The following is a 14529-nucleotide window of genomic DNA, read 5'->3' on the forward strand; positions in this document are numbered from 1 at the left end:
GGTTTCTTCTGACAACGTGGCCAAATGACGCAAGGCTCGCCATCCTCGCCTCTAAGGAGCACGCCGGCTGTCCTCCCAAGACAGGTCTGCTGTTCTCCTAGCAGTCCACCGTACTTCCACCGCTCTTAAAGTCACCAACGCCGCGGTTCAAGCGTGCCAATTCTCCTTCGGTTTCCTTACTCAGTGCCGGCTTTCACAGGCATGGGGGGGCGTTGAAAGAACCGTGGCTTGGGTCAGGCGCACCTTAGTCCTCAGAGCGACATCCTTACCTTCCAACACTGTAAAGAGGTCCCGGGCAGCAGGTTCGCCCAATGCCGTGCGTTGCTTGATCTCTTGACTTTGGCTTCCATAAGCGTTGATGGTGGATCCAAGCAAGAGGACACCCTTGCCAAGTTCCATCTTTTCTCTGTTCATCAGGATGTCACCTACTGGTATTGCTGCGAGGATTCTGGCTTTCTTTATGTTGAGTTATAATCCCGGCCGAAGGCTGCAGTCTTTCATTTCCATCAGCAAATGCCCCTATGTGACCAGGGAGGAATGGTCTCAGTGTTTCCGAGACTGTAACGCTTTATGGCACTGGAAAGCTTCTTCCTTCTGCCATGAGGTGGTTGGTGGTTTCAAACCGCTAACCCTGTGGTCCGCAGCCCACTACATAAGCACCATGCCACCGGGCGCCTTGAACAGTGGTGAGGATATTTATATCTGGCAATCATCCAGGATAAGGGAGACTGAAATCAAAAAAAGGGAAATGTAGTCCTAGGCTGAACTTGAGGAAGTGTTGGTTTTTCTTTTTAAGGTAGGAAGGCTACTTCAGGGGCAAAAGAGCAAAAAGCATATGGTTCTTACAGCGGAGAGACAGTGGACCAAAGCGGGAGCTTGGAAGGCTTTGTAGTTCGCTGCTGTGGGTCCAGGTGAAATAGTGACACGTGTGTAAATATCTAGCGATAGACCCATACTTACATGTGGGTATTTTTGAAACATTAAAGGCATTGTATGAAATTATCTTGGTGTGCATATCATGTATTGCATCATATCACGACCACATATTGTACCATGTTACACTGTATCCTATCATATCTACAGCATCATGTCATATTGTGTCATCTTTTAGCATGTCATCTATATTATCATATACATCAAAAGCATCACACAGCTATAATCACACACGTCATATTATATATCATATGTTGTGTCATGCTATGTCATATCATAGAGGATATCCTATCCCACCATATCATATATTGTGCCACATTCAACTCTTACCATACCATATTGTATATTGCACCCTGTCATGACACACTGTGCATTATACTTCAGGTACCATTACATCATAACGTAGAGTACCTTATCCTGTCACATTATATATTATGTCACAGTATATCATATCATAAATAACACTACATCACACCATATTTTATATCGTACCGATCACATATCCTATTGTATCATCACATCATATTATTTATGGCACATATTTCTTACCATCTATACAGTGCTGTATCACAACACACCATATTAGATACTGTATTTTATCCCATCATATGTCACGTGTTGTATCCTATTCTATCACATCACATATAGTATTGTAGCATATCATATTATCCTTGTCATATTGTATCATCATGTTGCATCTTGTCATATTATATCACATCGCATCATATCACATCATCTATCCTATCAGATCACACTAGACCACACTATATCACCCCGCATCATATACTTTCGCCTCTTTTAGAAGTCATGGCTGCCGAAGGATCAGGCAGAGGTGTGCTGTGCCCACCCTCCATGACCCACCTTTAATGCGCAGTACTGATATCTGGTGATCTGGTGGTTCCTGTCACTGTACCGGTCCAGCGGGGTGAACATGATGCTGAAGGGGCCCGCCCACTGGCTGAACAAGATGAAGAGGTGGTGCCTCAGGCTTTGCTGGGGGAAGAGAAATCTTCTGTGGTGAACTAGGGAGGAAAACAGAGTGTTGAGCATGCCCTGGCCAGGAGCAGAGTGGGCCCAGCCTGCACCGTTCTGACCTTTCTGAACCGGCTGTTGGAAGTGGACACAGAAAGACACACAGGCAGTTCAGGACCACCTGCTCCCTGCGGTGCAACCGCCCCCCACCTCCTGCCGAGCTCTCTCCTCCGGAGCTTCCCATGAAACCGCTTGAGTGGCTGATGTCCGTGGGAGCCCGCATGGACAGTTCTTTGAAAAAGCACAGTCTCCGGGCTGACCTCCTGTTTGGGTTTGGAGATGGCTTCAGAGCATGCTTCTGATGTGAGGCTGAAAGCTGACCCCACGTTGGGGCTCATCCAGTCTCCACGACTCCAGAAAGTCTGGATTCCACAAGGTTATATGAGCAGGATTCTGGATTGAAATGTCAGCAATGGTCGCTGGGCACCGTCCAGTTCTGGTCTCACGGCGGAGGAGGCAGCTCACAAGCCAAGTGTCCCATCCCATTCTCTCCTCCTTCCTCTCCAGCGCCAGTCTTCTAGAGACAATGAATCTTGTATTTCAAAACCCGAGACCCGCTGCCTTTTCACGATGCACTTGCCCTGTCTCAGCGTGTCGCAAGAGCGGGAAACAGAGAGAATGGGTCCCCCAGAAACCACAGCATCTTCCCCCTCGGCTGCTGCTTCCATGCAGAACGTCTTCCTGCTGTGTCCCACTGGTCTCCAGGGAGCGTGAGACACTGGGCAGAGGTCCAGTTGGTGTGAAAGGAACAGCCTTCCGCAGCAAGGCCTTCGGCGATGAGGGGGATCGGCGAGGAAAAGGTGGTAGAGGGAGCATCAAAAAGCCCATGGGAAAATCCCACCATCTTTCAGGTCTGTTTTCCTATGAAAACTACTGGAAGCCCCTGTGTGCAACATCAAAATTAAGAAAAAGTAGAAACATATGCTGCTTTTTTGTAATCATCCTCCCCTCCCCGAAAAGCCCAGTTCATTAAAATCACCCATTTTTTTATTGATCATTTTTATTGGGAGCTCTTACAGATATCCTAACATTCAATGACATCGAGCAGTATTGGCCAATTGCTGCCACCATCAGCTTCAAACGTTTTCTTTCTTCCTCAACTCCTTGATGCTGGCTTCCCTTTGTCCCCTCCCTCCCCGTCTGCCCCAACTCTCCATGTTTCCACTGAAGGGAGACTGCTTCCTGTACCCACTCATCTTGGAGCGGTATATAAGGTGAGGTGAAAGTTATTGCTGGACCTGAGAGAGCCAGAACCTGTGTGAGGAGGAAGCCTGCCAGAGATGGAACATGCAAATACTCCCCCAGCCAGGCAGCGGCAGACAAGTGGTTGGACCTCATCCGGTCAGAGGTTGGGTAGGATTCTAGAGAACTTCACTTGCTGTGTTGGGGGGTGTCAGAATTTTGGAACACAGCTCACGTCCCGGGCACAGAGAGCAGTGCTGCATGCCTCTGTGATGAAATTAAGCTGTTTGGGACCAAACGTCCCTTTGGATTGCTTCCTTCTGATGAGACTTGGCAGCGGCTGGTTCTCAGGTGGGAATGCAAGTTTGGAAACAGTGACTGGCACCAAGTCACGTTCAATTCTCTGGTCTCCTTCCCCCGCTGTGTCCAGTCACCGAAACCCCAGAGGAGCCTATGAGAGCCAGCCAGAGGCTGATGGGGTGTCTCCCCAGCTCTCTGCCTCGGATTGGCAGCAGCCTCGCCACTTTTCCCTGGATGACTCTCTGTCCATTGGAAAATATTTGTGTGTTTCTTCTCTGACTGGTTTCTGCTTTCACATGGATTCCGGCTTTTGCAGGTTTCAAAGTCCGCAAAAATCAGTAACAACCCCAAACCCAACCCAGCCCTTTGCCGCCGAGTTGATTCTGATTCAGAGACCCTGTAGGACACAGTCGGCCTGCCCCTGTGGGTTTGCCAGCCTGCACATCTTTACGGGAGCAGACAGCCTCATCCTTCTCCTGAAGAGCGGCTGGTCGGTTTGAACCGCTGACTTTCCGTGAACAGCGGAGTGCTTTAACAGCAGGGCCCCCAGGGTGAGCTGTACACAGGCCGGTGGGGTGCAAGGAAGAGAGAGCTCAGGTGGCTTTGGGCGCGTGCGGGGGGGTGGGGGGGGGAGGGTGTCTCCATAGGGAGGCCCCGTCGTACCTGGCACACACTGGATCAGGTTGGCCACCATGGCGCTGAAATGCGCCCGGATATCCTTGAGGATTTCGACCTCCTTGTCGTTCTCAGCCTCCAGGAGCATGCGGGTCAGGTCCACGTACTCCAGGAACAACGCTCCGAGGGCCAGCGTGTCCCTCTCCAGGGCCCCGTTCATGCTGAGGAAGGAAAGCCCAGGTTTTCAGATGGCAAAGCCTCAGTTCCCTTTCCCATGAATCACGCCCCCACACGCATCATGCACGCCCACGGTCACGGTCTCGCTGTCAGACCCGCAGGACACGGCAGAGCTGCCCATGCGAGTTCCCGAGACAGTCACCCTTTATGGGAGCCTCAGACGGCCTCATCTTTCCTCCTTGGAGCCGTGGGTAGGCTCGAACTGCTGACCTTGCAGAAGGCAGGCCAACTTGAGTCACACATGCAAAAGTACAGGAGGTGCACGTTGCACAGAAGATAAAGCTCGCTGCCAGAACTCACACGGGAAACACTAATTCTGCTCAGTGTAAGGGGAACATGGAAGAAGGGAAAGGAAAGACGAGCTGTTCTCGTCTTCTGGGCAAAGTGTCAAGCGACAAAGTAAATGAGATTAAAAAAAACCCCAGACACAGAAAGCACACTTGGCGTGTGCAGAGGCCAGAGTCGCAGAACAAGATTCTGACCTGCCCTACCTGTCACTTATCACCCCGGCGTCGGCCAGGAGCTCAAAAATCCGAAGGAGTTGCAGCCTTAGCAAGTCGCGCCGCTCCCGGCGTTTCTTGTTCTGCGGAGAAAGGGGTCACGGCAGGCTGACGGACGGGGGCAGAGAAGGCCGTCCAGGTGGCTGTCTGGGGGAAGGAATGCCCTCGCCGCTGTCCATTTCCAAAGCACCAAAGACGGCCTGCTGGTTGGTTCTTCTGCAGTCGTAGTCACAGGCCACACGGGGAATGAAAGCTCAAACCAGACTCAGTGTGTCGAGTCGAGGCCGACTCCCTGCAACCCTGTCTGGCAGGGTAGGACTGCCCGTGGGGTGTGCAGTCGAAGCCCCCCCCCCCGCCTCCCACGAGGGATGCAGGCGTCGAGACGTGGTTAAGGTGGGATCGCTGAGAAGAAGCAACCAGCTACACTCCCCAGATGCCCCCCGGGGTCTGCTGAGTGGCAGAAGGTGCTAGAAGGAGGGGGGAAAAACACACACTGCTGCCCCACCCCCCCAGCCCCCATTGATTCCACGCACAGAGACCCTGCAAGCCAGAGTTGGCCAGCCCCCTGGGATTTTCAGGGCTGAGTCTTAATGGGAGCAGACAGCCTTGTCTTTCTCCCTGGGGGTGGCGGGTGCATTCAGCCCCTGCTTCTTTAAAAGCACGTTGGGCTGTTGGCATTCCTGAGGGCAAACCACCGTCCAAACAGAACCCAAATGAAACGGCTTGGTGCAGGCTGGATCTCAACTCCCGCCAGCCCCACGTGCCACACCAAGGAATGGATTTTGGGGGGCTATTTTGGTCCGAGGCATATTTGGGTGGCCTCCCGCCTTTCTTTCGGCTGGTGTTAACTGTTTGTCCATCCAGGGTGCTCCTTGTTCGAATAACCAGGGCGCTAAAGACTTTGGTCACAAACAAAGACAGTCCCGTCTCACCTCTGGTCTCCGCTCGAGAGCTTCTTTCATTAAGGGATGTAGCTCTTCGACCAGCTCTCTACAGAGGAAAGGACAGCACATGAAACTCCCTGCCACAGCCCCGGACTTGTCTCTGAATGCGTGATCTGTCCCCTCACTCTGCCCGATACCCCAGGGTCCCTTCTCAAGTTTAGTTCCCTAACTCAGGGCCACCAGATGGCGGGCAAGGCCCGAATCTTTGCACTCACAGGCCCCATGCCGCTGCTCAAAACTTCTGGGCCGTACATAACTTTTGTGGATTGGGCTCTGGCTTGCAGTGCCTAAGACCCCCCGAGCAGAAGCCACTCGCTCTGCACGGTGGCACACCAGGATTCACCAGGGGCTGGCTATGGGGCTATGACGGCTGGTGGGCTACGTACGCGTTGGGTGCTCACAGAGAGTTCAGCAGTTCGACCCCACCAGTGGTTCTGTGGGAGAAAGAGGAGGCTTTCTGCGCCCACAGACGGATAGTCTCAGAAACTCACAGGGGCAGGGAGGTCTACTCGGTTCCTACAGAGTTGCTGTGAGTCAGAATCCACTCGCTGGCAGGGATCAAGCATTTTGGGTACTAACGCCCAAGTGATATGGAATGTGGGATGAGGGATTGAGGGGGAGTCCAACAGACCCCCCGCCCCCCATGAGCATGACGTTTCAGCCCAGCTAACCACTGCCACTGAGTCCGCGCGTTCCATCCGTGCGGAAGTGGACTGCCACGTCTTTCTCTGTCAGAGAGATTTTCCACCTCTCCTGTAACCGATCACTTAACCTCTGCTTCCCCAGCCGCTCCGCAGGAGAATGACCAGGCGTCGGCTTCCGTAAACCCTGGGCAGCAGGCCTCTTCCTGGCTTCCAGAGTCTATGGATGGCATCCTTTGGAGGGCAGTGTCAGAAATGTCCCTTGGGCCGGGAGACAAGCCATCAGGACTCCGTGGTGTCCTGAGATTTCTCCTGCCCTGTCTTTGCTTGGCTCGGCCGCCAGCAGCGGTGTGAACTCACGTCTTGGGAGGCCTTTGGCACACCGCCGTCAGATGGTATATGATTTCATAAAAGATTAGAGGGAAATAGGGATTAAAGGCAGCCAGAGGTGGGGTTTAAAGGACACATCTGGAAGAGAGGTGCGTCCGTGGGAAGTGCAGACCAGCTGAAGCAGCTGTTAAGCAGGATGGCTGATTGGGGCTCAGTGCCGATGGATTCCATGGTGTTCCATTCCTGACGCCGTGGCTGGCTCGGGGCACCCCGGTGAGATAGAGCAGAACTGGCTCCCGGGGCTCCCAAGCTCGTTATCTTTCCAGGAGGAGAGTGCTACTTCAGAGGGTCACCCTTTGGCTAGTGGCCCATGCTTCATCTCTGCTCCACCAGGATTCTCCTTCTTTGTCTACAAGCGAGCCGGCGCACTCAAGACTCGAACTCACTCCCAGTGAGTCGATTCTGATTCAACAGAGGGCCTCTAGGACAGAGTAGAACTGTCTCTCCCCATCCCCACCCCGTGGGTTTGAGGCTAGAAATCTTTATGGAAGTAGACAGCCTCCTTTTTCAACTGTGGAGCAGGGATGGTGGGTTTGAACTGCTGACCTTGCGGTGAGCCCAATGTCTACCCACAGTGCCACCAGGGCATAAAACGAGAGAGGTACACATATGGGGAGCTGCCAGAGCCCACGTCCATGCAGACGCTGCCGCACGCAGACTGAAACCTCAGCTAAAGAGAGGCATCCTGGCCCCAGCCCCGTGCACGGACACGTCGCCCCCTGGGTACCTGAACACGAGGGAGTTGGTGCGTCCGAATCCCAGAACCAGGGACTCCGTGATTTCTATGCTCTCCAGTCTCATCAGAGGTACCAGCTGCTTTAGCAGGACGCTCACTGATGGCGTCCCGATGGCCTGTGCAAGGTGACGAGGGGGGGCACAGGGTCAGCTCGTCACCGGGGTTCCTCCTCACCAAGCCTTCCCAGAGAGGGTGCCGCCACGCCCTGGCGGCAGTGCTGGAATGACCCAGGGGCAGTACAGAAAGAGATGCCCACCCCTTATCCCGGACCATGGGCGAGAGGACAAGCGGGTGTCACAGGAGGCTGGTAAACCCGGGAGTCTGTGCTTTCACGGGGTTGGGGGGTGGTCATCACAACCCCAACACCACCGAAGAAGAGCAGTCCCAGCCGTCACATTCAACGCACTCACTGCCGCCCGGTGGAGGCCCCTCATTGAGACCCGACAGGACAGGGCAGGGCTGTTCCGTGGGGTCCCGAGAGTGTCACTCTTTCAGGGAGCACAGAGCCTCCCCCCCCCCATGGGCACCTGGTGGATTCCAAGTGCTGAGCTAATAGTTAGCGAGACGCTCGACCAGCAGGGCCTGCGGATATTGGTATAAATACCCACATGGCCCTTGGGGGGAAAAAAGTTCCCCATCGTGCGAAGCAGCTGTAGATCCTGTTATGTCCAGACCCCAAAGGGGTGCCATCCCTCAGGAACAAGAACGAGCAGGCACCCAAACAGCCCCAGGAACGCCACACGACCCTCCCACCTCCCACCAGACATGCTCCCTAAAGGACGTTCGATCGCCTCCAGAGGCCTACTCTGCAAAGCCACCTGGGACTTTGCCTACTTGGATCTGGGGAAGGCAGACGGATGGACGGATGGACGGGGCAGGGCAGTGGACTTGGTGAGGCAATGGGGAGACGTGTGACGGAGGACTAGCAGAAAACTGGAGTCTGCGTGCTCCTTCCCGCCAGGCCTCATCTCTTTAGGCGCCCTCTCACCTTGTTGTCGTAGCTCACGGTGCCGTCGGGAGTGGTCGCCATGATTTCTGGAGTGGACGCGCGCAGGTGACCGGGGCTCATGATGCTGGGCTTGGCGACCCCAAAGCAGAGCATGAGGTAGTTCCTCCACAAGGTGACGTAGTTGTCCCCGCTGCTGGCGTTGCTGGTTTTCTTGGCGTTGATGGGGCTGCTGGGATACAGGGGGGGCACAGGACTGAAGGTAAGTACCACCCCCCGGGATTTAAATGGCACCATTAAATAAGCATTAGTGGGATGGGTCAGTGGACTAGGAGAACTCTCCATCAGGCTTGATGAACGGGCATTTGCTGGACCGACTGGCAGCCAGGTGGAGTTTTCGGGTCCACCCTTTTGCCATTGAGGCTGAGACTGTACAGTGACCGAGGAGCAGATATGTAGCTCTAGAGAAGGTCTCTGGCCGCTTTCACTCAATGCTGGCGATTCTGCTTCAGAAAGTTCACCAGCGACCAGTCCCTTGCTGCCTTCACGTCAACGGGCACCCTGTAAGCTCCCACAAAGGTCAGAGTGGAAGTGCACACCCCGTGGCTCTCCCCAAACCAAACCTACTGCCACGGAGTTGAGTCAGGCACCTGGTGGGTCCCCTGAGGGGTCCCCTGAGGCTGTCAGTTTTATGGAAGCAGAGAGCCTCCTCTTTCTACCCAAGGACTGGCTGGTGGGTTTGAATTGCTGACCTTTCAGGTTGCAGCCCAGTGCCCAACCAGGAGTGCCTCCAGGTCTTCTCCAGAGACTTAACACCCACCCCAGCCCCCCAGAGCGGACTGCCAGGCCTTTCTTGTTAGGTCCTTCAGGGGAAACTAGGAGACTGCAGGATCCTTATCGAGTTCATACTGACTCCTAGTGACCCCATGGGACAGGACAGAACTGCCCTGTGGGTTTCTGAGACTCAGACTCTTTACAGGAGTAGAAAGCCTCGTCTTTCTCCCACGAAGCAGCTGGTGGTTTCAAACTGCTGACCCTGCGGTTAGTAGCCTGATGTGCAAATTTATGCAGGCGAATGGGAGCTGCCAGCAGCTCAGAAGAGGAAGGAAGATCCCTTACTTGGGGTCCACCAGGGGCATGACGGACTGGAGCCGGGTGAAGGCATAGGGCCAGGCGTAGCTCAGGGCGGTGGGGCAGTGCTTGGGCAGGTTCTCCTGCCGCAGCAGGCTGAAGAGGCACAGCACCCACGGGTCTTTGACCGACTGCGCCAGGATCCACACGTGCGACGGGCTTTCCACGTCATAGTGGCTGTTGACCAGGACGGCGTTCCACTCCACCAGCCACTGCAGGTCCACGTGGTGGGTCAGCGGTATCGTGGCCTGTGGGCACAAGAGGCCACGGGTGAGTCCCGCCTACCTGGCCCCGTCTCCTTCCACAGGCTCCTCCCCCCACTCACTTTGGCTGCTTGCCTGGGTGCTGGGGGACCCTAGCCCATGGGAGCCTCGCCGTGTTGACCAGACAAAATTCAACCCCCTGCTGTCCATGCGATGCTGACTCATAAGGACCCTATAGGCCCGAGCAGAGCTGCCTTTGTGGGAGTAGAAAGACTTTTCTTCTCCTGTGGAGCAGTTGGTGGTTTCGAACTGCTGACCTTGTGGTTAGCAGCCCGACGTGTAACCACTCTGCCATCAGGGGTCCTCTAGATCCTGTTTGGCTCAGGGCCTGTTCTACCACATTACCTCTCTCCAGCAACTCAAATTTTACAAATGGAGGGATTGTGTGGCTACCCTGCGGCCAGCAGGTCCCTGGGCACTGTTACCTGCTTCGCACCCTTGCATCCTGTCGGCCGTTCTCCAACATCCCATGCTTCCGCAGCATGCACAGACCCCTAACCCAAGGCGACCCACCACCAAGCGGTCCATGCCAACTCCCACAGAACCCATGGGGCAGAGTAGACCTGCCTCTGTGGGCTGTGTGCACGGGGACTCTGTATGGGAGCAGAAAGCCTGTCTTTATCCCACAGAGCGGCCAGCAGGCTTGAACTGTCGACTCTGGGGAGAACAGCCCAATGCCTGACCCACTGTACCACCATGGCTCTCTGTAGCAAGCTCCCCAAGCCAGCAGAAGGGCATCAAACAAGGCAGGCCCGTCTACTCGATGAATCCCGGAGACAACTGCCACTGACAGGCTGTATCTCAGAGTTTGTGGGAAATGGGCATTGGTCTCCCTCCGCGAGGCTCTGGAAAGTGGTTCTGGTCCCTGCGAGCATCAGGGACATTTGCCAATCGGAATCTCTCCCATCCGGCATTCCCTGTCCCACCTCTCTCGGGGAGGCCTGGGCCGTGTGCGCTTACGGAGTCGGAAACGGCCACGTGGACGAAGCTCTCCAGGATGGCGGGGCTCAGCTGGTCCATCCCATCGATCATGGGCCTGTCGTCATCCTGGGGGTGGGGGTGGGGGGGAGATGCAACATGCTGACCCTCCGTGGGAAACGGGTGCCCCCGCCACCCCCACATCTGAGGGGCGCCTTCAGCTTTTTCCCACAGCAAAGCTGGCGCCAAGGGGGCAGAAAGGGGACCCCACGGCCTGCCACTCGCTGGTCCAGTCCTGTTCCCGAGGAGGAAAATTAGAGCTCAGGTTTCACATGTCCTAGTGAGATAAGGACCCCGCTGTCCCAGGCAATCTGAGCACCAGCCACGGCGCCAGCCACCCACGTGCTCCCACTGGCCCTCCGTTTAAGGACAGGACGCCGGGCCAGACTGGGCTCCGTCAGACACTTAGTCACTGGCCGGCCGAGATAACCAGGAAGTCCCCCACGGAGGGTCAATTTCAGTTCCAAATCAAACCAGGCTCTGGCGCTTTGATAAGAGGCATGCTTTGGGAATCGCACCAGAGAGGGCGCATTCCAGGGAACGCTTCTCCCAGAGCAGCGCCTGCGCCCTGAAGATGCACTGGCTTTGGCGCCAACCGGCCAGTGTTGGGCTGCTCACCGCAAGATCGGTGGTTCCAACCCAGCAGCCGCCTCCGGGGAGAAGGATGCTGCTGCCTGCTCCCGGGGAGACCCTCAGTAGGGGGTCACCACTGTGGTGAGAGATTGAGCACCATGCTTAACAGGAGCAGGGGTCAGGTTTGGGCAGCTACCCGAGAGGGCATAGTTTGAATACATCTGCCGCCCCGGGAGAGAGAGGCAGGCAGTTTGCTTCTGTCACAGTGGACAGGCTCTGAGCCCCCCGCCCACCCCAGGGCAGCTGAACTCTGTCCAATGGACCGCAGCGAGGGAGAACCGGCTAGAGAGGGGACCCACGCGCTCTCTCCGTACGTGCGTGTGGCCCTGAGGTAAAATGGAAACATTCAAAGGATATTATTCTGATCCCAGCGATTTCATTTGTTTGTGAAAATATATTTATGACTCTCGAATTGTTTTTTAAATTGCTGTGAGGGACAGGATTAACTCAACAGTTTGCTGACCTCTGGGCTAGGCGGCAGGGGGCTGGCTTGGGTTTTGCCATCCTGAATGGGTTGAAGAGAAGGGGGCAGACTCCACTCTGCTTCCCGAGAAGCCTCACGGAGGCAGAGCCTCTTGGGAGGGAGGCGCTGATCTTAGCTGCTGGTGGCCCAGGCACAGCGGGCCTGCACTGTCCCGACCCACAGGGCTTCACCGGCTGCCAGGCCTCTTTCTAGGCCGCTCCGTGCCACTGTGATCTGCCCGCGGGGGAGGGTGGGAGAGTCACCGTGTCACTGAGAGGGCTGCTGGAGGAGACCCGCCTGGGTGGGTGGCGGGGCAGGAAGAGTACAGGACTGTAGGGAAGGGTGCCTACCATGGCTCCCATCCTGGCTCCGTCACCTGCTAACTGCTGCTTGGGGTCAGATAGTTCACCCCTGTCTCAGGACCGGGAGGAGATCAGCCCAGACTCTTTAGTTAAAAGGAGCCCAGGTGGCACATCAGCTTGCATACAGATGGCAGCCTAGAAAACCCCGTGAAGCAGCCCCGCCCTGCCACACGGGCGCTTCGAGTCAGACAGACTCCACACAGCTTACTCCCTGCCGCTGAGCCCACGCCAACACCAAGCGCCCCTGCAGGACAGGGTAGAGCCGCCCCCAGGAGTCTCTGAGGCTGTCCCTCTTTACGGGAGCAGACAGCCTCGTCGCTTCCCCTCAGGGCAGCTGGTGGTTTTGAACTGGCGACCTCGAGGTTAGCAGCCCAGCGTGTCACCATTCCGCCACCGGGGCTTCTAAGTCAACACAAGCAGCAACTACAGGTCTCAGCTACTGAAACCAAGCCTTCGAGTGGAGTCCAGGACGGGGAGGAGCTGCCCTGCGGGCTCCCCAGGCTGTGGCTCTTCATGGGCGCGGGCAGCCTCATTTTTCTCATGAGGAGTGGCTGGTGGGTGTGAACTGTCCACCTTGTGGTTGGCAGCCCAGCGCCTACCTGGCAGCGCCACGAGAGCGCCTATGTAAAAGGCAGTTGGCACAGTGCTGGGCACACAGGGGGCTGTTGATGTTGTTATTAATTATCATTGCTGGTGTCATCAGAGACTGGAGGGGCGTTCACAGAAATCACTGCTGCGAGGTGGCGCTGTGCTCAAGAATTGAAGAGTTTTTTAAGCATCGTCTCAGACATCTGGTTGACCAGATGCCAGCAGTGTGGTCCTGAGGTCACCAGGAAGCCACCTGAGGGGTGGGAAGGACTGTGATGGCTGACACATGTTTAGTGCAGGTTGCATCAGGCCTGGGGATCTCCTTGGATCTTGACCAGGTCATCCACACAAGACACAGCGCCTGGTTCTTCCAGAGGTGTGTGAGACCTACAGCCCTTTCCCTGCCATCTGACCAAGTGTCTGAGGGGGTCGGACGGAGCCCATCACGGTCCCCATCTCAGTGGGACGGGTTTCCATGTAGCCGTCAGAGATGTAAACAACTGTCCCCACAGTCAGGGTGCTGGGACCTGGATCCTGGGAAGTGGGAGGCATCATCCCTCCAGGTTTCCTTTCCAGTCTGAACAAACCATGCCCCATTCATTGCCCACATGCCAAACGCCACGAGAGGAAATGACTGTGCCAACCCGGCTCTCCAAACTCTTCACTTCCTGAGCGCAGTGCCACCTCGCTGAGGACCGAGAGCCAGTTTTTCCTCCCGGTCTCAGAATACAGGACTAGCTCTAGAACCTCACGGGTCACGTTTCGTAACTAAAATCCCAGCAAGGCCCCTGGGCCGAGCGGCTGGCACCCTGTGTAACAGAGAGTACGGGAGAAAGCGCAGTTGTACTCAGGAGCTGTCGAGTCAGTTTGACTCCCAGTACTGCCATGTGGTGGGGCCCAGCTGTCCCACTGGGTTTGAACCACTGGTCTATTAGCCGCTGGATGGGCAATGTGTCCTGGCAGGACTCATGGAACCTGAGAGCTGTGGGCAGGAGGGGGGCCAGCGGTTTTGAGGGAGGTCGTACCTCAGGCTGCCCCAGGACCAGGAACAAGGCTCGGACTTCCTTGAGGATCAGCACGGACAGCTTGCGGGTGGCCACCTGGAAACTGCAGAGCAGGACCAAGGCGAAGCCTTCCACGGCGTGCAGCACGCTGCAGTGGGGGCCACGCTCTGTCTGTGGTCTCTGGCTGCATCCATTGGCCATCGGCTGTGGAGGGGCAGAGGGGCACCCAGGGTGAGAAAACGGTACGCGATGCAGGACACAAACGCTCCGCCAGGGACCTCTCAGCGTCCCGTGCTCCGTGCGGCCTTGTCCTGCTGCCATGAACGAAGCCATGCGTGTCTCCGAATTCATTCGTGCCAAAGAACTAGCCAGGACTCCTTTCTTTTCAGCTTGTCCCCCTCTTCCCCCACTCCCCAAGTCAACGCGCTGTAGCTTTGGAACACCAGCCTGTCTGTAGCCTCCTCTGAGAAAGAATACACTTCAAAGGCTACCTGTGTAGCACCGCTGCCACTCCCATCTCACACGGTTCGAGATGGCCCTGTACGTGCCGTGGACCTTCACCTGTTTCACTGGCTTATTCTTTCACTTGGGCTGCTGGATATAATTGAATTTAATTTTGTTATTATTGGTAGTTCCCATGGGACAGAGTAG

The 14529-nt window shown here is 55.8% G+C and overlaps 1 protein-coding gene across 4 annotated transcripts in view; it reads right to left on the bottom strand.

Moving 5' to 3' along the window:
- FRY (FRY microtubule binding protein) overlaps window positions 1-14529 on the bottom strand; it is a 247779-nt gene that overhangs the window by 86512 nt on the left and 146738 nt on the right. For 3 of the 4 annotated variants that reach the window (XM_075562769.1, XM_075562768.1, XM_075562772.1), the window contains exons 19-27: window positions 13900-14082; window positions 10811-10897; window positions 9576-9835; window positions 8499-8688; window positions 7502-7626; window positions 5732-5789; window positions 4791-4882; window positions 4111-4283; window positions 1795-1955 (exon numbers count right to left, since the gene is read on the bottom strand). In XM_075562769.1, the coding sequence (XP_075418884.1) occupies window positions 1795-1955; window positions 4111-4283; window positions 4791-4882; window positions 5732-5789; window positions 7502-7626; window positions 8499-8688; window positions 9576-9835; window positions 10811-10897; window positions 13900-14082 (1329 nt within the window). The remainder of the gene's footprint in view (window positions 1-1794; window positions 1956-4110; window positions 4284-4790; window positions 4883-5731; window positions 5790-7501; window positions 7627-8498; window positions 8689-9575; window positions 9836-10810; window positions 10898-13899; window positions 14083-14529) is intronic. The other variant, XM_075562770.1, reaches the window with a different exon arrangement.

The sequence above is a fragment of the Tenrec ecaudatus genome, chromosome 11, assembly GCF_050624435.1.
Source record: "Tenrec ecaudatus isolate mTenEca1 chromosome 11, mTenEca1.hap1, whole genome shotgun sequence".
NCBI lineage: Eukaryota > Metazoa > Chordata > Mammalia > Afrosoricida > Tenrecidae > Tenrec > Tenrec ecaudatus.